General features: G+C 47.1%; 1 protein-coding gene across 3 annotated transcripts in view; it reads left to right on the top strand.

Annotated features, from left to right (window-relative positions):
* The window catches only part of ZFC3H1 (zinc finger C3H1-type containing), an 833,014-nt gene that overhangs the window by 325,343 nt on the left and 480,298 nt on the right, over positions 1-27,373 (top strand). For 2 of the 3 annotated variants that reach the window (XM_086921741.1, XM_086921749.1), the window contains exons 19-21: positions 3,328-3,429; positions 3,729-3,848; positions 12,006-12,189. In XM_086921741.1, the coding sequence (XP_086777867.1) occupies positions 3,328-3,429; positions 3,729-3,848; positions 12,006-12,189 (406 nt within the window). The remainder of the gene's footprint in view (positions 1-3,327; positions 3,430-3,728; positions 3,849-12,005; positions 12,190-27,373) is intronic. The other variant, XM_086921759.1, reaches the window with a different exon arrangement.

Here is a 27,373-nt window from a genome sequence, read left to right as displayed (position 1 = left end):
TCGAGATCGGAGGGCCCGTCGACAAGGCATGCACAGATCTGCTCCAGAACCGGTGGATATCTTCAAAGTTCCGCTCGTCCCTGAAGAAGATTCAGACGATCTCCAAATCGTATCCGGGGCAGACGACTCCGATGACTCAATACCATCAGCTCAGCGTGTGAGTACTACTGCCCCTGCCCCTGCCCCATACCCAGCACCAAATCTAATGCAAAGGTCAACACTCCGCCTCCGGGGCCCAGGCGCGACTGAAAAAACACTTTGAAAGCCCCGCCATCGAGCCCGGCTCCGAAGAAAATACTCAAGCCTTCTGGTAGCTCCTTACCGAGCAAGCCGCACGTGCCGATCCCACCATCTCCTTCGGTACCGGAACTGAAAGGTCCCAGCTCCGAAACAGTCTACTTCGTCTAAAGACAAAACTATGAAGCCAGAGTCTGACGCCTCGAGTCCGCCGAAACCAGCTTCTACTCTGAAGCCAATATTTTCGGTACCAAAACCTACAAGGCCTGATTCTGATTGGCTCAAGCCCTCGGAACAGCCTACGACTCCGAAAACAATACCTTCGGTGCCGGAATCTACGGAAAGGACACAGTAACAACTCCTAAGGCTAAAGACAAGCAGCAACGCAGAATCTTTTCCAACCTGATCCTCTACAAAAGATCTACATTGACCCAAAGACAGGTCATGTATCCACTACGCCACACAGGAATAGGAAGGCAGACACGGCACCTGCACCTGCAGTGCCTGTCAAGAAGGACTGTGCCACATCTCCTATGCACCCTTCTCCTATACTTCTCCTGTTCCTCTTAACATTTCATTAGGATTAGGCGACAGTTTGCCTTGATTAAGGGTTTGGAGGGCATCATCCACAACGTGGAGGAGGGTGGTTTCCGTGCTGTGTCCAGGTCTGAACCCGGATTGGAAGTCATCCAGTAGGTGGAAGTTGGTGATGTGTTGGCTTAACTGCTGTTGCACACGTTTCTCCAGAACTTTTGCTAGAAGTGGGATGTTAGATATCGGTCTGTAGTTGTCAGGGAAGGCTGCATCTAGCGTAGGTTTTTTTAAGATGGGGACAACTTCGCCCGCTTCATGGGAGTCCGTTATCGATCCCTGTAGGAGTGATGCATTGATTATAGCAGTCAAAGAGGGGATGATCGCTTGAGAGACAGCGGTTGAGCAGTCGGACGGGAGGGGATCATTGTAGTGATCCGGTTTGAGGATAGGATTTTCAAGACCGTGTTCATCATAGATTTTAAAGTTGGACCCATGGCTAAGTTTTTAGTTGAAGTCTGGGAGGGCGGCGAGAAGAAGTAGAGCCGGCGTAGTAGTTTGGGAGTGCGTTGGAGAGATGAGTTTGTTCCTAAGGCCGTGATTTCGTCAATGAAGGAGGAAAATTCCTCACATGAAATTGGCGATATAAGGGTTTCTTTGGATGTTTTAGCCAGTTTGTTAGATTGATGTTTAACCAGATCGAATCGCTTGCGGGGTCAGTTTTTGGTGTTCTCCAATTCAGTTCTGAAGAATTTTTTTTTTTTAATTGTGGATTTTCCTATTGTAGGTGTTTCTGGACTGGCGGAGGAGATTTAGATTGGCTGCTCACGGGTGCTTTTTCCAAATACGTTTTGCCTGCCGGAGGGATCTCCTCTCATTGTTGAGGGATCCATTTAACCAGGGGTTTCTGTCTTAGATTTGGGTTCTTTTTAGTTCTATCGAACCGCTACAAAGCTGTCCTCTCAGACTTCGGACACTTAAAACTGCCTTTTGGATTGGAGCTTCAGGCTTCTCCTTCAAAACCTCCTTTCCTGGCTGTTTATCCAGACAAAGTTGTCCTTCGCGCTAGGCCTTGTTTCCTTTCCAAAGTGATTAGCTCTTTCAACATAGGAGAGACAATCACTTTGCCCACCTTCTTCCCGCCTCCTTCTAGAGATCGAGAGGTTCCACCGCCTGGATCCAAAGCGTGTTTTTTCATTCAATCTGGAGTGCACAAAGCAATTTCGGGTGGATGACCAGCTCTTTGTTGGCTATGTGGGTGCCAATAAAGGTTGGCCCGTGCAAAAACAGACCATCTCTCGAAGGGTCATCCTTTGCATCAAAATCTGCTATTCCTTAGTGAAAAAATGAACCTCCAGTGGGGTTACGCGCCCATTCTACCAGGGCGACAGCAGCCACTACTACTTTAAGACGTTGCGTCCTGGTGACCAGAACCAATGATGTTCTGACGTTGCCTGGCCTCTCCACTTCCTCCCCTGGCTGTCGATTCCCTTGAAGAGACCTCCTGGTCTGAGCCTGAAACCACAATCTACGATCTCCATAGGGAAACATAAGCTGCCTGATGCTGTGAGCACCGTGCACCCACAGTTCCTGTGCCTCTGGTGGTGTGGCTCTTGTGCTGCCTTGGGCCCTCCTTTGGACTTACCTTAAGTTTTTAAGATTTCCCTCCTTGGCTGATTTACATTTCCATGACTAGCCTCCAACGCGTCCCCCTTGTCCCTGTCGCATTTTCACCCCTGCCCTTTGCACCCAACTGCCCTAATTCCGCTGGTGGGTCACTTTTAGTGCAGAATTGAATCATGGGCTACCTTGGTTCTACCCCCAAAAGGACCATTCCAAAATTAATTTTACTTACCTGTAATTGGTAACTGTTTTTCTTATGGGTTTGCATGGTGTGGTTTCTCTTTAAAAAATGTTTTAAGTATGACAAAGTAACGTTGTGTCTGCTTTTGAGTTGTCCTGCTTACTAATGTACTGCAGGGCCAAGACTGTGTTGTTTGTTTTACCCTAAACCAAAAAAGTAACTGAAAAGTAACTAGAAATTAATCTGAAGTAATTTCATGTATTCCAACGAGTTTACAAAGTATTTCCTATACTGCAAAGTAACTTGTATGCTTTTTTCAGACCAGTACACACAGCTTACCAGCTCAATTACACAACCACAAAAGAGAGTACTGTATTATCTATTTTAGCCTCCGCTAGACCTCTGGGGATCCACTGGACTCTGTGTACACTATACCTCATTTTGGTATAGTGTATATATAGTGCCAGCTTTCTACATTAAGTTTGATTCTGCTTGGCGCTGGGCAAAATTCATGCGGTGAGGAAACCTCAAGTGGGTTATCCTAATCAACTATTGTTGAACAATTTTAATTGTACTAGTCATAAATTCCAATAGAAAACTTTATAAAAAAATCCACCTCAAATATTGTTAATGAAGGTAAGTAACTTTTCCTCTGACATTTTTTTGTAAAGGATGTTTTCCTAATGCCTGATGTACAATACTTTGAATAAAAATTATGACACAGAAATAAATGTCAAACTTTTCTTTCTTTCCAGAAAAATATGTAGATAGACTATTTGGTGTCAATCGTGATCGGATGTCAATGGACCAGATGGCTGTCCTCCTCGTTAGCAAAGTCAACGAAAGTAAAAATCATAGTAAGGCTTTTCTTTTAGCAATAGATATTTAAACATTGAAAACATGCACAAGTTTAAATATATATATATATTTTTCAAACCTTGCATTCCCTCCTGTCTTGATCTTTCTACCCTTTACCTTAAACTACATAGAGGCTTTTTCTTTTAATTGGTAATGTCCTCCTGGTTGCATTGTTTGGCAGTTTCCTTTATGTGGCTGCAGGAAATGCTGGTGTCACACAAATGCCTGCAACTAAAGCCAATGCAACGCTTAGTTGAAGAGAATTGGACTCATTTTTCTTTACAATATTTTATTGCAGCTCCTCCACACACAACCTGGAAGGACACAAGAAAATGGAGACCTAGGTATTGGAGAAAGCCCGTCTCAGACAGTAGTAGCAGTGATGAAGATGAATCTGCTCAGAAACCTGTAAAACATGGTACATGTCTTTCTGGGATATATTTAACTTTGTGCATACTGTGCAGTGCTCTCGCTTTCATTATTTATTTTGACCTTGCTTTGCTTGCTATAGGATACTGCAATGTGTAAAAATACAATCAGCAAAGGGTACAAGCCTTCCATGCATTCCTTTTGTGTGCCTGAACCATTCACTTGCATAGCAAATCTTTTAAATACACACACAATCAGCCCCTAAGACTACACAGGGGATTTAGTTTTTTAGGACTAGATGAACCTTTAATGTAAGAACTGCAGGGAGTCTTCTCTTTCCTGTTGACTCCTGGAGCCATATCCTTTGATCAGCCTGTGCCCCTCCATGTGATGGAGCCCATGCATTATGCTAGGAAATTTACAGGCGGCAGGACAGCACTGTAGACCCTGCAGCTGTCCGTGACACTTTAGCTCCTTGCTCCCTCCTGTGAGGGGCTGTTCAACCCAAGCTTTGCAGCAGCTGAGCAGCCAGAAAATGTATATACGTTGGAGCATGCATTCCAAGCTGGGCTCTATAAAAACAAAACTTAAATAAATACATTCTATATATAAGAAAAGAGTCTGGATGTAGATTCCCAAGGTCCAAGAAATGTTAGCCCAAGTCTGTCACACGAGGATGCCTTGTAGGTAGGCCTGTTGTAAATCAAGTAGGAGGGACTGAAATTCTTTCTAGTTCGAACAAGACAGTGGACCCCCTGTCTGAAGTGGAGGGCCCACCTCATGTAAACACTGGATTGAGATGGTGGATAAAAAAGAAAAACAATCCATGATTCAGGTTTCGGCTTCAGTGTTCCCTGACACCACTGAGCGCATGATAGTACTTGCTAATGTGTTTCATATATGCTGTAGAAATTTAAAAGTACTTTTGTGGGATATAATTCCTTAAGTTGTGTAAGAAATTGATCAGTGGATCAGTTTGAAAGAATGATCCTGACATCCTATGTTAAATATCTAATTTGAGGTGGTTATCAGAGCCGCATCACCTCCTACACTCCCCACCCCTTAAGATCAATACACATTTTCAGATGGTGATCAAGCCTATAATGGATAACCAGAGACCTTTATTAAGTGACTTTAATCGTATGGTAGGAAAGGCCTTTGACCTTAAAAAAAAATGCTGAAATATTTGCTACTTGGAAAAGCCCCCTCTACATACAACCGACGTACCCAACATGACAAGGCTATTTTATTTTCAAGAGTCAGTAACTCAAAGGCTAGTTTTGAAGCTGTTGAAGAGTAAAGAGGAAGTTGATTTGAAAGCTACCTGGCCTTTAGCGAGATGTGGGCTTGAAGGGCTAAGTTGTCCTGTGGCGGTCTTGCATAAGGGCAACAAACTTGCCATGAACATCACATGCAAGAGCGAGTGGGATTCATGCCTGAGATGGCCAGAAGTGGATCACGAAGACCTTGCAAGTTAAGCTACAGTAAGCATAAATAAACCAGGGAATTGTTTGAACGGTGGAGAGCTAGAATGACGAAAGTGGGCCTAGTCTAATGGAAATGTCAGTTGCCAAGGCACCAGCTCACAAAGTGGGCTAGCAATTGATTGAACTGGGATGCCTACTCATCCACCTTCCGGGGACACCAGAAAGTGAATTTGTTTCAGAAGTTATTTAAAAATTTCATCTTTGGAGTGTAATCCTCAATTGAATTTCTTGGGTGCCAGCCAGCAATGACATTTTCAGGAGACTAAAGCCTTCCTAATATCATTTGAAGCTCGGCACATCGTGAGAAAGTGCCATCTTTCTTGCATGGTATGCCCCCACTTTTTGCTGAATTGCTGATGTACTTTGACAGAGTGCGCCCTGGGATCCTGCCAATCAGGTACCCAGGGCCTGTGTTCCTTTCATAAAACTGCATTGAAGCCTAAACCAATTGCATCTTTCGCCACATGTCAGCCCCTGGTAAATGGTACCCTAGGTACCCAGGGCCCTGTGACCAGAGAAGGCCCCCAAGGGCTGCAGCACTTGTTGTGCCACCCTTGGAGGCCCTGTACCATGACGCGCACACACTGCATTTGCAGGCTGAGGGTCTTGGTGAAGAACAAAACAGTCGACATGGCACACATCCCTGTGTGCAATGCCTACAACACACTGCCTTGGCATACCTCAGTCACCTCTCTAGCTGGGTGCCCTATGCCAGTGGTGCGGGTACAGGTGCATGCGCTCTGTACCCCCTACTGTACCCAGGTCCATTCCTGGGCACTAATTGCAGTGTTGCCATTAAGAGTATATGGTGCTGGGAGGTAGTCATCACGAACTCCACAGCACCATGATGGCTGCAGTGAAGACTGAACAGTTTGGTATCAAACTTCTCAGCACATTAAACCCACACTGATGCCAGTGTGGGATTTAATGTACAATGCACGACAGAGGGCAACTGAGAGTTGCCCCCTGAAACTAACCTACAACTCGTGTCCCGACTGAGGCTGCCACCCAGCAGACATGTTGCTGGACCCCTGGGTAGAGAGCCATCCGCTCTCGTGGGCCTGCAACAATGCACATCATGGGGAGAGGTGCTAGGCCTCCGCCCCCAGGATGGGTAGGGGGAGCTTTAAAGGCATGCCGCCTTTGTGAGCTTTTTCAGGCCACTTGCTGTACTCAGCCACTGGACCCCTCTGGCGGGAAGACAGGCGGGAAAACCTAAGTGAGTAAAGGGGGTGTTCCAGCCTCTGCCAACCCCATCCCTCAGGTGGGGTAGGCGAGGTGAAGCACAACTCTGTGCTCTTGTCATCTTGAGGTTGGGGAGCCCTACCCAATCAGACAGGCTCCTGCCCCCCTTCCACAGGAGTGGCAGGATAGGGGTTATACTCAACCCAGGGAAGGGACCCTTTGGTCCTTGACCTTCCCATACCTGAAACCCCCATCAATTTAGTATTTAGGGGCACCCTGAAACTTCCTTCCAGATCCCGATTCCGAAACTACAAGAAGAAAGAAGCCCTGCCATGCAGCTGCTAACAAGAGGACGACACCAACTGACTTGGCCCCAGCCTTACAGGCCTGTTGACCCTTGAACCTGCTCCTGCTAAATCCAGGCGTCTCTTGTGGTCAGCAACCTCAAAAACCCTGGAGGACCTGACTGCCTTGATCATCCAAAGACTGGGACTACCACGAGCAGTGGTTCTGCTCAAACCGCAACAACCCCTGGTGCCAGCCAGGAACCGCGAATCCAGCACACTCTGGCCTGTGCCTGAGTGAAAAAAGACCACAAGGACGTCCCCCTGGCGACTGTGACCCAGAATCCAGCACCCAAGGACCCTCCTTGACGCTCCTGAAGATGCCTGCAGCCTCACAAAGAGGGACCCCTCCAACCGCAACCAGCTGAGGTTAAGATTTCCCGACACCAATATACCGCTGCACCCGGTGCCCCGCTACCCCCTGTGCCCAACTCCTGGGTGGCTATCTAGTCTACAGCTTCCCAACTTACCTCTCAAAGTGGTTGTCGCACCCGAAGAATCTCCGTCCCTGAGCCTGCAGCCTTTGTTCAACTTCCAGCTTTCCCATTGAAATACATTGGGCGCCCGATGGCCCAAAAGCACCCAGCCACCTGAGTGCTACTGGGAGTGCATCTGTACTATCCTACTTCCCCCACTTGCCCTGTGTAAGTGACCAGGAGCCCAGCTCCCACAGCCTTGTGGCCTGCCTGCTAGCAGCCACCAACATTGGTTAGGCTAACATTGGGTCTACTCATTTTGCACCTGGCTGCCCCTGTGCCGCTGAGGGTGTAACCTACCTGACTCTGGGAGACCCCGGAGTCTTACACCAGGACGTTAACACTGCCAGTCGAGTACTTACCCAAAGACCGATAACTTGCTTTTCTCCATAGGTTAACATTGGCTGGTTTTCACTTGGAAATTCTTCTAAATGTCGAATTTTGCAACTTTGAAATATTCCTTAAAAATCATCCGATGAACTAAAACGAAATTACTCGCCTTCTATCTGAAGAGATTCCAGTCCTGTATCTTTGTGCCCAGCACTGAACCTAAAAAGTAATTACATCTGTGATTTTCCGATGACCTGATTTCCTCCCGTAGGATAACATTGCTTGGTTTTTGTCAGAAATTGTCCCAAGTGTCGATTTTCAAAACATACAAATATGCCTTAAAAATCGCCTGTGTAACAAAAAGGATTTCTTTCAACTGTTTACAGGTAATGCACCAGGGCTGAATCAAAGATCCAGCCCTGAATAAGAAAAACATTCGTAAAGTGGTTTTATTGCATTTACTTAAAACTTCCCATTGAGCTCAATGTTGTAATTGTGTTTAACTTGGGTTGCATATTGCAACAACTGTATCTATTGCATTTAAACTTCAAGGGCTATTTGAAAGTATTCATTTGCAACATGTCATTCTGCGAGTATTTTTACACCTACCTCTAAAATAAAATCTTTTTTTATATACAAAACAATTGGCCTAGAGTTAATTTCTTGAGTGTGTCAGACCATTTGCGGACTGTGTACAACAGATGCTTTACACTGTCCTCTGATACTGCCTTACTGCTCCACCAAGCTACCACTTTAGAGATTTAGGTTATATCTAACTTTAGCCTCTGCCAAACCTCTGTGGACTCTGAAATCCACAGAGGCTTGACGTTTAAATGCAATAGATACAGCTGCACACTGTACCTTACTTTGGTGCTGTATATACAGAGCCACTTCCTTACCACATCAGATCCTGTGGCAACAAACTGTTAACTTTGGGTAAGTTGCACCCAGCAACCAGTTACCTTAATTGTAACTTAAGCATCAAGTTGGACATGCCGTAACAAGCTGTTTCAGTGAGCACAGCTGAGGGGGTCAGCGTGTAAATCTGTCCCTCCACTGTAAAAACATCAGTTTTGCCTTTTTACTGTCAGCACAGTTTAAGTACATGTTCTAATCTAAAAATGTCACACCTTGCTTTAGGACATGCTAAGCCTAATATAGGGGTGACTTACATATACCACTGTGGGAGGTATAGGCTTTGCATTCTTTTAAATGGCAAAGGCGGGTTAGCATTATGAGACTGCTCTTCCAGTCTGATGCAGAGTAGGAGCCGTGTTTTACTTTTGTAGCATCCAGTTGCTGGTTTGACACTCTAATTTGCAGGCCCTGGGCACCATAGTCTAGGAACTTGCAAGCAAGGCCCCCATTTTTTAATTAATTCTTTTACAGATAAATACAGACAGAAAACATCTAGTTCGAGGCATGTGGGCTGCTGAATTCATATCTGTGCATAGATCGCCGCCTAGTGTTGGGTCCTGATGATTGCACATTGTTGTCTTGGAAGAGTCTTTGAAGTAACACGAGATAGGTGGCTCCTCCCTTGGACTACAGTGCGCATGGGCATCCTCTCCATCCTCAGATTGTTTTTTTCCGCCATTGGGTTCGGATGTACTTTCGTTACTCTGAGTTCGGATTTAGATTTATAACTTTCTAAAGGCCAAAAGGCCTTCTGGGCGTCGGTATTGTTCTTCGATCGGTACCAACTTGTTCCTGTTCTTTCTACTCAGGACGTCGAGTTTCTGTCCACCTGTGCTGCCTGTTTTTAGGTGTCACCCGTCAGTGTAGCGCATAATGCTACTAGCACGCCTGCACTCTGACACCCCAGGCAGGTAAACTCTAAGTGCTGGTGGTACTTTGAACCTTGCCCCTCTACCACCTTAAGACCTAAAGGGCACCCCCAGAAACCTATTGCAAGTACCTGTATACTGTATATGCCGTTTTCTCCTATGTGAAGGCATTGCGCGTAAAGATTCATTTAAGTGATAATTTTATTTACCTGTGAAAATCAGTATTTTAAAAAGTACTTGATAAGGAAATTCTTGGTATCAAAATGTATATAGAAATTGCGCCATGCTTCTAAATTGGTCTCAGACTTGTACTGTCTGATCTCATTTATTGCCAATGCTTAGCAGTATCCTTTGATAAGCCTAACTGCACGCCCACACTGCCACGAAACAGAGCATTTAGTGTTATCATTGTTGCCTCTGTAAACCAATAAGGGTTAACTGGAGTCTCTACAGAGTGTACCTCGTTTGGTCCACTATATAGTGTCCTTCTTACAAGCATCACCATACAAGACTTGTCCTTCCTACAGTATACAAGAAAGCACATTTCTCATTTGCGCTCCCCCTGGAAATCCGCCTTTCGAATGACCTAATGTCTTTTCGTAGGGCCTTGAAAACCTTCTTGTTTTAATTGTTTTTCTAGCTTTTATTGTTTCCTTTTGTTTCGGACCTAGTGTTGTGTTGTGTTTGCCTTTCCCTGCGCCAGGACGCTCCTTCGCTGGAGCAGCTGTGCGCATTAAAATGTAACTAACATAACATAACATAACATAACATTTAAAGTTATGGAAGAAACTACACTATGCTACATTATAAGAGTTTACAAGTTTATGAGACTTACCTTACAAGAGGTTAAAAAAAAGCAGCCTGACAGAAGGCTGTATTGGTCCCATTGTATTCCCATTTTGAAATACAAAGCCAATTGTAATTTAAAAAAAAAACTCTAACCTAATAGGGGCCATGAGATTATTTGTTTCATACAGAGCACTGTGAACAAAATTTCAACATGCAGACTTTGTGTGGTCTTGCCAATGGCATTTCACCAACTGCACTGCAGCCCTAATTAAACATTGCTGCAGTTGTAGGTGGTGAATTGCCCAGCAGGGTGCCCAGGAGTGTGGAGTTATGGAGGGCACCCCATAAAAAAGACAGTAACCGAGGGATAAATATCCACATTGTCTGTTTGCTCCTCCATAAAATGTCTGCAAATTAAAATTTTCAATTTTTGAAAGGTTTCAATATCTTCCACAAGAAATGTTCCGTCATAGGATAATGGGAGGGGGAGGTGTCACCTTCACACAAGTTTCTTTAGTTTTCAACTTATCAACGTGCTTGTATCATGCACTTAGCTGATGTAAATGTTTTGTACTTTCAATAACTTTCAGTTAATTGAAATACTGTGATTTCCCCTGAACCCCCTCCTCGTCCAACTCCCCCAGCAAGAATATCTCCTCCAATGTAGGGAAACTTGCAATACAAATACCCAACCCAATGCACTGATTAGCAGTGGTTTTGCATTACTTGAATAAGATTGTTTTATTTTTTTATATGTTGTTGCTGTATGAAGCTGGCTATCTATGTAGTATACCATTTAGAATCCAGGTGTCCCTTACTAGTGTACAGGTGCTTGCTTTAACAATCCCAAGATGCTTTATTTGTGATAGTGTAATCGAGCCGCTTTAGGTTTATCATAGTGGAGTGTTAGGCATTTATTGTACTCATTGTGTCAATAAATAAAAGACCCACTCCATAAGGAAATCCGACACCAATTTAGAAAAAGAATGTAGATTTTTATATTAAGATGCCAAGATCTTTGAGATTAGGTAAGTACTTTTTGAGTTAGCCATTTTCAGAAACACAGACAATGCAGATGTCAGATTTGAGGCATGAGACTTGAACGCGGTAATGTTATCCAATGGGAGAAGCATACACTGCATAGGGGTACGTGCAATCCAGTTATAGAGTAGTTCTGGTGGACTTAAGCTAAGAGGCCAAGGTCCTTAGAACCACCAGCAGTTTTGGTTTACCTGCCCTTGTGTAGAGCTGCTGGTCGCAAGGGTAGCCTCAAATGCTACAGCTGAAGTCAGTGAGGAAACCTGTAACGAGAGGCTGCAAATGGGGACCTGAATGGCTGAACCCAAAGGGGGCGACTCTCTTGATTTCTGGAGCAAGGATGCTCCGTTGGTAGGCCCAATCCTCTTTGGTTCAGTGGCTCAGGAGCTGCATGGGGCTATTGATGTCAGTTGAGGTTTGCATTAACATATGGGTGTTTTCTCTACAGAGAAAATAGTTATAGAGCCCTGTGAAGAGCTAGGATTAATTGTAAAGTTTTTTTAATTAAGAATTTCTGTTAAATTGTGGAAGTGATATTATTTGATAGAATACCTTTTTAACCACATGGCTGCTGCAGGGATTTTTCCCGTGTGCTGGAAAGCTTTGATCACCATTGTTCATGACGAGCTCAGCTAGTCATCAGCACACGACACCCGTGGGTGATGACGAGCTGAGCTCGTCATCAGCATCGAAAGGGTTAAACTGCAGCAGGGACACCATTTTAGACTGACATCTTTTACCGTATATACTCAAAGATATTTCTCTTTTAGCTTTCAGTGCAGAGCTCAAAAGGAATGTGCCAACGTTTGATGCTGTTGTCACACCAGATGACGTGCGATACTTTACGAGTGAGACGGATGACATTATCAATTTGGAAGCAAGTGTGCTTGAAAAACCTTATGATGTACAACTATGGCTCAAATTGGCCTATAGGTATCTGAATCAAATGGAAGGGTAAGTGTTAACACATATGGGAGTGTGTATATGCATGTATTTGTGTGTTCTTTCATAAATGATTTTTCAACAAATGTATTTGGTCTTCTAAAATTATACTTCATGCTTTTGCAAATGTGACCCTGTTATACGGTCTTTAACTTGTAAAATGAAATGATAGTGTAGGAAGCTGGCTTTTATGTGGTGAACCAACATGAGGTACACTATGTAGAAAGTCCAGACTCTTATTGGCTTACAGGTCTAAAATTAATAATCCCAAATGCTCTTTGGGGTAATGTGGGCAAGCAGTTTAGGCTTATTATAGGGCAGTGCTAAGTATTTGTACACAGTCAATTAATGAAACAGGTACTCAAGAAGAAACTCTAGACGAATTTAGAAAAAAAACTTATTTTTATATATTAGACACTATCGGAATCGGGTAAGAACTTTAAATGTTATCATATTTTACCATAGAAATATTAGAAAATTACAACTGTCAAATTTGAGGGATGAGCCTTGAACACAGTAATGTTATCCTATGGGCAAAACATTCACCGCACAGGTACTTAAAGGCCTGTTCTTCTGGACGTCAAGAAAGTAGAGGCCAAGGCCCAAGAAAGCATCAACACTCGTGGGGTGTCTGGGTGCAGAAGGGCTGTACACAGTGGTAGTCTTGAATGGTACACCCTAAAGTCAATGGAAAAGCACCCGTAAGAAAGACCATAAAAGTGGGGACTGGGGGACCAATCTGGCGGAAACCAAGGGGGGGCTTGGCTCATGAGTCTCAGGGCTATAGAGAAACCGTTGATATACTTTAACTCTGGGGAGCTCGAGTGCAGAGGTGTTTTGTCTGGTGGATCGGTGAGTAAGGGGCTCTCTGTTCTTGGTGTACCTTCAGAAAAGGTAAAAAACACAGCAGGGTCACTCTTGGTGCAGAGCTGACCTCTTTTAAAATCCTTCACTTTGCTCCAGTATCTCGGATATTGGTGGTGGGCGGCTCCTGGGGGTCCTGGCGTCTCTTAGCTTGACATTGAGACTGATCTGAGCTCCTGGAGCAAAGAAGACCTCTTTCTGGAGCGCTGCTTCCTTGGTGGGCCCGAGTGTCGATGTTCCAGGCAGATGCAATAGGTGCCTGCTGGCACAGGGAAGTGGCTCCTCCCTGCCCAGGGAAATGTTACTAGGTTAATGAAGTGCTAGGGGAGACTGTTCTGCTTCTGGAGGAGTTTGTGTCCGCGATTGTTGGGAAAGTAGCAGCCAGGAGAAGTTTTATGCCAAGTTAGTTGATGGTCCACAGTTCTCATGTCTACGGCTCTTCTTTGTCCTCCTTTCAGGCAGACGAATCTGAGTTCCTGATGTCAAAAGGACCTCCCAAGTACTAGATTTGGCGGTGTTAAGGGTAGTGTAGCTAATAGCCAATGGGTTACTTACTCCTGGGGTCACTACACCCCCTATATTACAATTTTCTGTGGGGTAAGAGCATAACCCTGTCCCAGAGTTCCTAATTCCACCAAAAACAAGATGGCTTCTTTTGTGGAGCACTTCAGGTAGTTTACCTTAATGGTGTGATTACTTTGGTGCAACGCCCCTACTTGCATATCTAATTTCTCATTTTTCCTGGTGCCAAATAAGCCTCAGCGCAAGGGGTGGCATCACTCCGGTCTGGGGTGAGCCGGGGTCACATATCAAAGGTGGCAGAGGCTTTGAAGCCCCTAGCTTGGACATGGTAATTCACTAGCCATCCTGCTGACTATGGATCCGAAATAACACTGATCCTACCACTGTGACTTTCCCTGGCATCTGTTCCGACGCCAAGACTCCAGACACTACTGGTGCCTACAGGTGGTGCCAGCCCCATTCTTATCCCGACGACCCAGAGCAAGATTGGCACCTACCGGCACCAATAGAATCCTTAGTTTCTAGGTCGCTTCCTCAATCCTATTCTGAATGGCTAGGAATCACTGGTCCCTTTACGAGACCAGCCTTATCAAGACACTCGTATGAGGAATTTGGTGAGGCCCGCAGACTGGATCCCTCTCCAGTTTCTGGACTGCTTACTTCCCCCTACCACAACTACGCAAGAGGGAGCTTCATGCACTATGGTGGTGTGAATGGCAGCAGAGGTCCTGGACCTTCAGTGGCAGATCATCTTGCCTGGTGTCTCCTCCTCGATACTCATGCTGCCCTTCAACGAGGCCTTCACTGATCTACTGGGAACCTCGCCCAAGCCCAGCACAGGAGCTCCTGTGAATAGGACAGTTGCCAGTCTCCATCGCCATGCACCGGGTGACTGGAGTTTTCTCACCAACCTCAGAGAGCTTAGTGGTCCATGCCTCTACCCACCAAGGCGCGTTACCTTCCGCACCCCTCATAGGTAATTCAAGAGGCTGGATAGTTGGTGGTAAGATTTTTTTTTTTCCCCGCCAGCCTTGCATTGTGGTGGGTGAACACCGCATGCTTATTGTGCCATTATTCGCACACTTTGTGGGAAAAGGTTTTTGTGGGAAAAGGTTTGCTAAATTCTGCCACAGGTCCTGGAGGAGGCCTGGGTCCTCCTCTCCCATTCAGTATCGGACCGAAGAGATGCGGCAAAGTTGCCATTGGTTGTGGTCTCAACACTCGCTGGGCACATTGATTTAGACATGGCTGTTTGGTTGTATGACAGAAGCATGTATGGTCAAGCCATGCATGCTTTAACCGCACATTTGCAACAACAAATACGTCTTTTACAGTGCCTTCTTTTATCGCTCCTTTTGTTGTAGAGGCATTCTTGCTAAAATGATATGCGTAACCATTTTGAATTCTTCATGCATTTGCTGTGACATCAGGTACATATGGTGTAGTTCACGGGCCATGAGTAACCTTCACATCCAGTTGATGCATGCACCGAGCACTTTGTATGTTAGTTGAGATTTGGCATAGACATGAGCGCCTCACCGTTTCACTATGTATCTCATCCGCATTGTACCCCACACATATCGGTCACCTTTCACAGAGCACGTTTTCGTTTCCTGCACCGCGATCGGTGCGTTTCTGGTATTCTTGTAATACATGTATATAGGCACATAAACTCACCATCCGTTCGTCTGTACACTTGTGCATGATGCACTTATTTTATATGTGCATTAGAAACATTAAGGCTGACAGCCATGCTTTTTTCCTTTTGTAGAGTAACCCCCTGACGAAGGGCTGGAAGACAGCCCAAAATGCATTGGGATATATGAAAAGAAGATGATATATGTACCTGATGTCACAGCAAATGCATGATGAATTCGAAATTGTTACAACCATGAATTTAATGTGTTGAAATGGAAAACAATACACCAACAAATCAGAGGTGTACAAAACTTTATTAAAAAGTATTCAAGTGAACAAGATTCGTGCAGTCTCTTCTGCAGTGCAAGGAGGAGCCTTCCCCCTCGTTGGGGCAGCTTTGTATTAGAATGAACCATTGGACCAGCCTCAAGCCCTAAGGTCTCAACTGGGTGCCCCTGGATCAGCATCGGCTGCGGAGGTGGAACAATCACCAATACAGGATCCTCCCGCCAAAAGGAGGGTCTCAGAAGAGAGGTCGGTCGAGGTCTTCCTCTTAAAGGTCTCTGGCGAGCCTGTCCTCATCCTCCTCAGCATCTCGAAGTGGCAGATCCTCGGATGGGGAAATCAGCTCTTCGGATAGAGAGGTCCAAGTCCCCTGCAAAGTCGCAGCAGGATCAAGCGGATCAACCGCCTCCACGTTCACGTTCGCCAGTGAAGGATCGCACCCAAAAATCTCCTCCTGTTCGTCTTTCCCCAAGGTGGTATAGACCTCTTCTCCACTGGGCCAAGGACAAGGAGACGGCGGATCGGTTGAGGGCGTATCGAGATCAAACCTCCCGCCGCAAAGAACGGTCTCGTTATAGAGTGCATTCAAGTAAAAGAAGATCTAGTCACAGGGAGCTATCTCGTTCTAGAATGCGCTCAAGTAGGAGAAAATCTAGGTCCAGGCGGACTCCTAGCTCTTCAAGTTCATCGAGGACCCGATCTCACAGGAATTACTCTCCGACCCTAACAAACAGTCCACACTCGAGAATATCTCCAACTGAGGATATTTTCTCGTTCCAAGACATCTTGGGCAGGGGAGCCCTGAAGCTAGGAGTGCCTATGACAGCTCCGCAGGTCAAGACGACGGTCATCTTCGAAACCCTGCAGCACAGAACGGCACCCAAACCCTTATTGCCGATGGTCCCGGGTATCATGGATCCGGTGAATGAAGTCTTTCTGACTCCGGCGACGGTGAAGTAAGTCCCAGCGAGGATTCTCAAGAAATATCGTCCTCCTGAAGAGGATCCTCTGGTTCGAGGCATGTGGGCTGCTGAATTCATATTTGTGCATAGATCGCCACCTAGTGTTGGGTCCGGATGAATGCACATTGTTGTCCTGGAAGAGTCTTCGAAGTATCACAAGATAGGTGGCTCCTCCCCTGGACTACAGTGCGCATGGGCATCGTCTCCATCCCCAGATTGTTTTTTTTCCGCCATTGGGTACGGATGTACTTTCTCGACTCCAGTTCGGAAACTTTATTAATTCTTTACTAAGGCCAAAAGGCCTTCGGGGCGTCGGTATTGTCTCGTTCGGTGCCTGTTTCTTTTCCAGTTCTTCGAACCGGATGCTGAAAGCAGTTTTTCACTTTCGACACCAAAGGCCTAAACTACGACGACGATGGATCGGAGCCCGTTCAAACGATGCCCCGTCTGCAATTCTAAATACCCTCACATTGATGTGCACCCACTGTGCAATAAATGTTTATCCCCGGAGCACGACTAGGCCAGCTGTATGGCCTGCTCCAAGTTCCGCTCCAAGAAGATGCTTCGAGTTCGACGCGCAGCAAGACAGTGCAGAAGTCGGCGCCCGAGCCGGTCAACATCTTCGAGGCCGGTGACGAAGAAGGCGCCGACTAAGAAGATCCTGACAAGCAGTCGGACCCAGCGTCGGAGCATGACTCCAACTTCGATGTGGACGAGCAAGATGAGGAATACGTCCACGAGGAAGACGTCGTCGAGGTAGGGGACGACTGAGGCCATCAGGGCCGTCGATGACGACTCCAGTGATGAGCCAGGCCCAACCGCAGTAGCGGGGCCTACTACTGACAATACGCTCCCTACGGCTCAGGTCGAGGCATCGCGGAAAGGCCTTAGCCAAGATCTTTCGCCACATTCTATAGCCCCGCGTCCAAGCCAGGCTAAGAATACTTCGAAGGAGCCATCGGTCGATCTTTCAAAATTGAAACCGAAACCTACAGAGCCAAAATCAAAACCGAAACTACTTAAAGTGGTCGTCGGATCGACATCTACGCCAGTCAAGTCAAAGACTATCTGCGACCCTTCGGCGTCAAAGGGGGCCGTCGCCTCGAAGACTGGGGCGTCTAAGCCAAGCTCTACCGTCAAGCACGTCATCTCGACGCAGTCGACGTCGGCGCACAAACATGGAGACAAGACTAAAGGACTCCAGACCAAAAAGGCTGTCGAGCCGAAGATTTCAGCGCTCAAACCGCTACTAAGCAAACAACTCGAGTCGAAGGCCAAAGCCGACCCGAAACAGCAGGTGGCATCGACGCCCAAGGCCGTGCATGCTACGCACCGGGAGCTCGAGTCGACGCAATCAAGCAAACATACTAGTGAGTCGCCAAAGCAGCTCGGATCGGCCACTACTCCAAGCTCCAAAAAGGTCGGCCCGTCCACAGGCCACCCTCCAATCAAATTCGGTCTGCCACCGACGGCTCGAGCCAAGCATCTAGAACACCACAAAGGCACCGACCCATCCAAAACGTTGTCCGCGCCTTCGAAGCCCACCCCTGAAGGGGTTGTGTTCCAAGAACCCTCGTAAGACAACCAGTCGAAACTCTTCATCGACTCTGAATCGGGCAGGCTGACCATCCATAAACGGAAGATTGCACCTGAACATCCCTTGGAGGCTTATAAAATCCCTCTTAAACGGAAGAAAGACTCGACCACCTCACCAGTTCTCTTTGAACACGCTGAGAGCTATTCACAACAGATGGCATATTCTCCAGCACAAAGCGAGGAGGACATGGGTGATGAATACGGTCAGGCGGCCTTCACTAATCACGCTGACACTGATCAGGAAGAACCTCGGCAATGGTCTGATGCTGTAGATCAAACTGTAGATCCTGATGATCCACAAGCTGCACCGGACACTCAGTCCTACAATGTCAAAACCTCGCCTACTGAAGACATGGCGGCGCTTAACGCTTTGATAGAAAGGGCAGCCCTCAACAATGACGTGGAAATGCACGCAGAACCTGTGGAAGATTTCTTATTTGATACTTTCTCCACCTCTGAAAGATCGAAAAAGATTTTGCCTATGCTCAAAGGGGTCCTCAAGCATGCTGCGGACATTTTCAAAGAGCCCACAAAAGCAAGGGTTATCAACCCAAGGATAGAAAAAAAATATAGGCCTGCTCCAGTGGACCCCACCTACATCAAAGGCCAGCTCCCATTGGACTCCCTCGTAGTGGCCAATGCTCACAAGAGGGCCAACTCTCAAACTAGTGGTAACGCTCCTCCTCCGGACAAAGAATCAAAGATCTTGGAGGCGTCAGGAAAGCGAGTGGCAGCACAGGCTGCTAATATTTGGAGGATTTCAAATGCACAGGCCCTATTGGCTAGATACGATAGGGCTCACTACGACACACTAGAACAGTTGTTGCAACACCTGCCTGATGTTTAGAAAGAGGGAGCAGAAATGATCATACAGGAGGGGAAGTTAATTTCTAATGCATCCATCAAATGTGCACTGGATGCGGCTGACACAGTAGCTAGGGCCATTAACACTAGTGTAATGTTAAGACGTCACGCATGGCTCCGCATCTCTGGGTTTAAACCCGAGATTCAGACAACTTTGCTCAACCAGCCGGTTAACCCAGACTTCCTTTTTGGTCCTGAGGTAGACACAACCCTCGAAAAAATTAAAAAGGACACTGACAGCAAAATCCATGGGGTCTCTGCAGTCACAGCAGTTTCGGGGCAGTTCCTTTCGTCACTCTGGTAATAGGGGAGCCTCTAGAGGACAGGCTTTACAGCAGGCCCAGTACAACAAAGGGAGCACGCAATCCACCTATACAAAGAATATCAGGGGTGGATACAGTGGAAACAGCTCCAAGGGCAGAGGACGTGGCAATAACAATGCCAGATCCTCCACTCCCAACAAACAGTGACGCCTTGTCACTGCCCCCCGACCATCTAACACCAGTCGGGGGAAGACTCCAGCAGTTCCTGCCAGTCTGGGAAGGCATTACCACGGACAGGTGGGTGAGACAACTTATCCAGAACGGCTATCGTCTAGAACTAACCTCCACCCCCCCTCCCCCCGCCCTCCCCCCCACCTACCCCCAAGGCACCGTCCTATGTCCGCAGAGCACATGCACTTATTGCAGCAAGAAGTACTCTCCATGCTGCAAAAAGGGGCAATAGAGCTCGTGCCTGCAGAAGAACGATGTACAGGAGTGTACTCTCTGTACTTCTTAATCCCAAAAAAGGACGCTTCCCTGCGGCCCATTCTAGACCTCAGACCCCTCAACCAATACATACTGTCAGAACACTTTCATATGTTAACCTTACAGCAGGTCCTGCCGTTGCTCAGTCAGGGCGACTTCCTGGCAACCCTAGACCTCAAGGATGCATATTTCCACATTCCCATTCACCCAAGTCACAAGAAATATCTCTGGTTCACCATCAACAATCAGCATTACCAATTCAAGGTCCTGCCTTTTGGGGTCACCACTGACCCCAGAGTGTTCACCAAGTGCTTGGCGACTGTGGCTGCGCAGCTTCGGAGACAACACATTCATGTATATCCCTATCTGGACGACTGGTTTGTTCAAGCAAAGTCAGCCCAGCAGTGTGCCAGCCACATGTCACGTACAATTCACCTCCTTCACAGTCTTGGGTTCTCACTGAACTACACAAAGTCGCACCTTCAGCCCGCCCATGTGCAACAGTACCTAGGGGCAACATTGAACACTCTGACAGCAACAGCGCAGCCGAATTCTGCCAGAGTCAACAGCATGCAGCTGCTCATTCAGAGGTTCAAGCCTCAACAATTGCTCCCAGCGCAGGTTTTCATGCAGCTGATCGGTATGATGGCCTCCTGCATATTCATAGTCCCACACGCGAGGCTGCACATGCGTCCCCTTCAAGAATGCTTAGCATGACTGTGGAACCAGGCTCATGGGCATCAAAAAGACCTAGTGTTGGTAACCGGTCGTGCATACAACTCTCTGCATTGGTGGAGTCCACAAAACCTTTGCAGGAGACGACCGTTCCAAGAGCCTGTCCCACAGATAGTGCTGACGACTGACGCATCTCTCCAGGGTTGGGGAGCGCATGTCCTCAATTACACTGTGCAGGGACTATGGACTGTGCAGCAGCAAAAGATGCATATCAATCTTTTGGAGCTGATGGCGATCTTCATGGCACTCAAAGCATTCAAGTTACACCTGTGCAACAAAGTCGTGTTGATCCGAACAGACAACATGACTGCCATGTATTACATCCAGAAACCGGGAGGCACCCACTCCCCGCAGCTGTCTTACCTAGCCCAGAGTATGTGGAAGTGGGCTATTCAGAGGAACATCTTCCTCATGGCAGAACATCTCCCAGGCAAGGACAACCAGATGGCGGACCTGCTCAGCAGGCACAGTCATCAGATGCACGAGTGGGAGATTCACCCCTCAGTGCTCCAGCCATATTTCCAGCAGTGGGGTCATCCAGAGATCGACCTCTTCGCCACAAAAGAGAACGCAAAATGCCAAAGCTTCGCCGTCAGGTTCCCACACCCGCAGTCTCAGGGCAATGCGATATGGATGAACTGGTCAGGCAGATTTGCGTACGCTTTTCCCCCAGCCCCACTCATACCGCTGGTGGCGCGCAAACTGTGGCAGCACTCCATGACGCTCATTCTGGTTGCTCCGACATGGGCACGGCAAGCTTGGTACACCACGTTCCTGGAACTTTCAGTGGTGCCTCACCAACGGCTGCGCCTCACTCCCAGCCTCCTCACTCAGAGCCATGGAGACATTCAGCACCCAGATCCGCAACAGTTGAGCCTAGCGATTTGGCTCCTTAGGTCATAGTTTGGCTACCTCAACTTGCCCCCTGAGTGTATGCACATCATCAAAGAGGCAAGGCGACCTACAACTAGGGCGTGCTATGCAGCCAAATGGAAACGTTTTGTCCTATACTGTTCCAACAATGACATTAATCCACTAGATACGTCCACGCAAAACATCATATGTTACTTGCTGCATCTATATCCATGCAATCTAGCGTATAGTTCCATTAGGATAAATTCGGCTGCCATGGCCGCTTACCTTCAAAACAGGCAACACCTTTCCCTCTTCAGAGTGCCTGCCATTACAGCCTTCTTGGAAGGCCTTAAAAGAGTAATCCCTCCCAAACACCCTCCTTCGCCTGTCTGGAATCTAAACCTCGTTCTCACCAGGCTCATGGGGCCCCCCTTTGAGGCTCTTCATTCTTGTGAGATGCAGATTCTTACATGGAAAGTGGCTTTTCTGATAGCCATCACATTGCTACGAAGAGTCAGCGAGCTTCAAGCCCTGACAATTCAAGAGCCCTACCTACAAATTCATGCTAATAGGGTAGTGCTGCGCACCAACCCCAAGTTCATGCCAAAGGTAATCTCGCAGTTCCACATTAATCAAAACATAGAACTGCCAGTTTTCTTTCCAAACCCAGATTCAGTGGCAGACAGAGCACTGCACACCTTAGATGTTAAAAGAGCTCTCCTGTATTACATCAACAGGACAAAAGACTTTAGAAAGACTAAACAACTGTTTGTTGCCTTCTCTCCACAACACACAGGCAACCCTATTTCCAAATCGGGTATAGCCAGATGGATTGTTAAATGCATACAAATCTGTTATCAAAAGGCTAAACGCACTTTAACAGTTCCCCCAAGAGCGCATTCCACACGCAAGCTAGGGGCATCCATGGCTTTCCTAGGTAACATTCCTCTAGAGGATATATGTAGAGCAGCCACATGGACCACCATACATACATTTACCAAACACTACTGCGTAGATGTAAACTCCAAACAGCAAGCTGCTGTAGGACAGGCTGTTCTCAGAACTCTTTCAGACTGCTGCAGCTGGCACGGGCAACCGCCGCTAAGGAGGTAACTGCTATTTATTCTATGCACAGATATGAATTCAGCAGCCCACATGCCTCGAACGGAATATGGTACTTACCAGTATGCATCTGTTCTTGGCATGTAGGGCTGCTGACCCACCGCCAGATTCAGTTATCATTGTTGCTGCTAAAAAATCCAATGCGGTGGCCTCCTCATCCACGGTACCGCCGGATAAGGACAGCAAGTTACAAGACTCATGGGGGAGATGAGTGTGTAACACCTCAGCCTCTTTCCTCAAGGTCTCCAATGCGGTAGCTCTGCTGGGCAGATATGATAGATCTCTGTGGGACTCGCTTCAGAGGTTTTCTGCAAAACTTCCTCAGGAACGTAGAAAGGACTTTGGAGACTTGACTGCCCTCCATCAAAATCTCCTCAATCAGATTATAGGGGCGGCGGCAGATGTAGCAACGCTGGCTGCGCATGGTTATGCGCATGGAATCACAGCGAGGAGATCCTCATGGTTGTGCCTAACAGCATTGAAACCCGAGGCTCAAGCCAGAATACTAAACCTTCCTTTTTCAGGCACATCTCTTTGGGGCGAGTGCTGATGAGGAGATGCAACGGATGAAAACTGAGTTAGACACCCTTAAAGCCGTGGGGCTTGAATAGAAAAAGGAATTCCGGAAGAAGTTCCGTTCTGACAACAAGGGCTCTTCGAAGTAGAGAGTTCAAACCCCTCACTGGCAGAAGGGCCAGAACCAGCAAGGCCAACATAAATCGCAATATAAAGGCAAGCGCAATTCCAAAGGAAACTGGAATCAGCGCCAAGGCAACAGCTTCAATAAGCCTCAGCAGAAGCAATGAGTATTCACTTCCCCCAGCGCCGTTGTCCACTCCAGTGGGGGGAAGCATTGCACATCACAGGACAGAGTGGCAGGCCATTACAAAAGATCAATGGGTGTTGTCTACGCTGCAGAATGGGTACTGTCTTTTGTTTTCATAGTCTACCTCCACCCGTTCCTGCGATGCCAATGTCAAGCCACCAGCTACAAATGCTAAAGAAAGAAGTAGCGACACTGTTCGAAAAATCAGCCATCGAGAGGGTGCTGGTGGCTTAAAGGGGGAAAGGAGTCTATTCGAGGTATTTTCTGGTCAGAAAAAAGGGCCAAAAGGCAAAATGCAGGCCCATTCTGGACTTGAGAACACTCAATCTACATAAAAGAAAAGTTTCGCATGTTGGTGCTTCACCAAATATATCCACATCTCAGGAAGGGGGAATGGATGTGTTCGCTGGACCTTCAAGATGTGTACTTTCATGTCCCGATACGGCCCGATCACAGGAGATTCCTTCGATTCCGGGTGGGGACCTCCCACTACCAGTTCAAGGTCCTGCCGTTTGGGTTGAAGGTGGCTCCCAGAGTGTTCACAAAGTGTGTCGCAGTGGTGGCGGCAGCTCTATGTCGCAGGGGGTCTTCGTATACCCATACCTAGACGATTGGCTGTTGAAAGGTCCTTCTCCAGACAACGTAAGGAATCCATTCCAGACCTGCAGAGAACTGTCAGCGTCTAGGCCTGCATGTCAAATACAGCAAGTCTGTCTCCCAGCCCACTCGGAAGATTCACTTCCTAGGAGCTCTGCTAGACTCCGAGGTAGGAAAATTGTTTCCTTCGGAGGAGAGACAGTGTTTGATAACGCTGAAGTGCCAGCAAGTTCTTCGAAACAGGACTCAGAGTGCGAAAGATAGCCTCGCTCTTGGGGTAGATGGTTTCATGCGTCTTCTTAGTACCGAATGCCAGACTTCGAATGCGTCCTCTTCAGCAGGATCTGGAGGACAAATGGGGCCAGCAATCAGATGGCTGGGACGATCAGATCACTTTGTCAAAGGTAGCTCAAGCTTCCATCCCATGGTTAACAAAGAAGCAGAACATGCAGGTGGGAGTTCTCTTCCATCAACCTCCTCCCGCACAAACGATAATCACAGACACGTCTTTACAAGGCTGGGGGGCGCACATGGGGCTTCAAGTGCAGGGTCTGTGGTCTTCCAAAGAAAGCACCTACCACATCAACTTGCTGGAATTGAGAGCAGTCCACCTGGCCCTCAAAGCGTTCCTTCCCTCGCTTCAGGAGGCAATGGTTCTAGTACAAACGGACAACACCACCACAATGTACTATTTGAACAAGCAGGGAGGAACACGCTCAAGGACTCTATCACTGGAAGCTCAGCGCATCTGGCATTGGCTTCTGGCTCGCAAGTTGTCGGTTCAAGCAGTCCACCTCCCAGGAGAGCAGAATGTGAGGGCAGACGCACTAAGTCGACACTTCGAGGACAGAGAGGACTGGGTTCTCAACGACTAAGTGCTAGAAGACATTTTCCCTGCTTGGGTTCGTCCTTCCATATACCTCTTCGCGGACGACGTAAACCGCAAATTCCCAAGCTTCGCCTCAAGGTTCTACCGACCAGGAACGAGAGGGAATGCTCTTTTGATCGACTGGTCAGGGGAATTTGTGTACGCCTTTCCACCCCTTCCGCTGATCCCGAAGGTGGGGCGCAGGTTGAACCACTCGTGCACAACAATGATCCTGATTGCCCCCGACTGGCCAAGGCAATGGTGGGACACGGACCTACTTCACCTGTCAGTGTCTCCTAACAAGAGGCTTCCATGCAGGCCGGACTTGTTATCGAAGATGAACGGGAGGATTCACCATCCCAACCTTCCGTCACTGAACTTGGCAGCATGGCTCCTGAGGTCATTCAGTACGGCCATCTAGGACTTTCACAAGACGGCATGTCCATTCTGAGAGAAGCACGACGTCCTTCCACAAGACACTCTTACGCATGCAAGTGGAAGCGGTTCTATATGTGGTGCATACAGAATGGTCATAATCCGGTGAAGGGTCAGGAAGAAGCAGTTCTTCCCTACTTGTTGTACCTGGCTAAAGCAGGGTTGAAGTTTACTTCCATTAAGGTGCATTTAGCTGCTATAACTGCTTATAGGCGATCACCTTCACAAACTTCTTTTTTCTTTTGCCAGCGGTAAAAGATTTCCTGCAGGGTCTGAAAAAGGTGTACCCTCCTGTACGTCCTTCTCCTCCCTGGGAGCTGAACCTAGTACTATCAAAGTTGATGGGCCCTCCTTTTGAGCCCATTCATAAAGCTACTTTACAGCATATTTCCTGGAAAGTGGCTTTTTTGGTAGCGATTACGTCAGCTCGTAGGGTGAGCGCGATTCAGGCTCTCTGTACCAAGGAACCATATACAGTGTTTCATTTGAATAGTCGTGCTGAGAACGCACCCTTCTTTTCTGCCGAAAGTGGTGTCAGATTTTCATGTCGCTCTCTCTGCCCACTTTCTTTCCCAATTCCTCTACTCCAGCGGAGAGGGCTGTACACTCTTTGGACCTGAAAAGGGTTTTAAAGTTCTATCTGGACAGGTCAAAGTCTATTTGACATTCTGATCAGTTATTTATTAACTATGGATCGATCAGAACTGGTCATGCAGCATCGAAACGTTCCATTTCCAGATGGATCGTTTCGTGTATCAAACTTGCTTACCAATTGGCGCAAAAAGCTCTGGGGTTTACCCCTAAAGTGCATTCCACTAGAGGTAGAGCTGCCACGGCGGCTTACCTACATAATGTGCCCATGTCTGAGATTTGTAAAGCGGCGACCTGGAGGTCGGTCCATACATTTACCAGACATTACTGTCTAGATTCTGACACGAGAGCAGATACTCGGGTGAGCCAGGCCTCCCTGAGGAATCTGTTTAACAGCCGAGTTTTTGGCTGTTATGGTTTGGTTGGGTCATGTACTTCTCATTTACCTGCAGGTGGTTGATGGGCTTGCTATTCTATTCAGTGCTTATGACTATTGATTCCCCTGGAAGAGAAGGATAAGTTACTTACCTGTAATCCTAGTTCTCTTCCAGGGGTATCCTCATCAAAGTCATAAGCAACGCACCCGTCTCCCCAGGTAAATGAGATTTCGGTACTATTACAATCTTAGGGTTGAGCCCTGTCTTCAGGGTTATGCAAAGAACTGACCTGTCACCCCTGAGGCATGATGGGAAGCCTGGGGTCATGGCTGCCTTAAAGGTACGGTGCCAGTTTTTGTTGAAAATGGTTTCATTTTCTATGCTATTGTTTTACAATGCAGCCTGAGGGCTAACAATGTCTATTGGCAATTTTCAGGATTTATGAGTAGTTTTTGCTCATTAAAACACAAAGTTCAAGGTGTATTTGACCTAATGTGTTTGTTTCCTTACTAATTGCAGTACATGTACTTGTGTTTACATTGTTTAGCCTCAGTTTTGGGGCTGCATTGGTGTGAGAAAAATAATATATGTACGTACATATATGTGGAGCGAGATATGTGTTTTTTACATATATATTTTTATATTGTTTCCGCGCTCCAGCACATGGGCGGGAATATTCAGTGCTTATGCCTTTGATGAGGATTCCCCTGGAAGAGAACTAGGATTACAGGTAAGTAACTTATCCATGTATATATGTATTATATGTATGTGTCAGCCCACCTCGACGTGTGAGTACAGCAAGGGGCCGCCGCCAGGGGCGGCTTGTGACTTCACAAGGAGCTTTGATTTATTATAATTGGAACTCACGGCCTAGCATGCTCACTGCCAAGGGGTGGAAAACGGATGCGGGGACCTAAGGAGGCTTTTTGGGACTGTTATTTAATCAGGCACACAGCGCCTTGCCCTGCAGGACTCCTGCCCACATGGACTTAATTTTCGTTGTCTCCACGCAATACCTGCCCAGCACTGATGCAATCTAGGAGATGCAGTGCTCACAGTGCTCCATCTGGAGGGCGTCCACGTGATTGGAGAGGGATTTCTGTTTCACCAATGAGGGAACAGCAGGAGCATTATGAGGCGCAAAGTTGGTGGTGCTGTTTGGTTAGCAGAGGGCGTCTGAGGAAGGCCTTTGGCCGAAATGCATTATGCCTGCATGCTGTCCACATTAAAGCCTCCTAAATTGGATTCCCCGTGTGGCCTCTTCCTTTTGCTGGTTTGCTGAAGGGTTCCTCTGCATATATATATATATG

This window comes from Lissotriton vulgaris, chromosome 1_1 (assembly GCF_964263255.1).
Source record: "Lissotriton vulgaris chromosome 1_1, aLisVul1.2, whole genome shotgun sequence".
Lineage (NCBI taxonomy): Eukaryota > Metazoa > Chordata > Amphibia > Caudata > Salamandridae > Lissotriton > Lissotriton vulgaris.
Note: the sequence above shows the minus strand (reverse complement) of the source record. Positions and strands in the feature narration are given on the sequence as shown.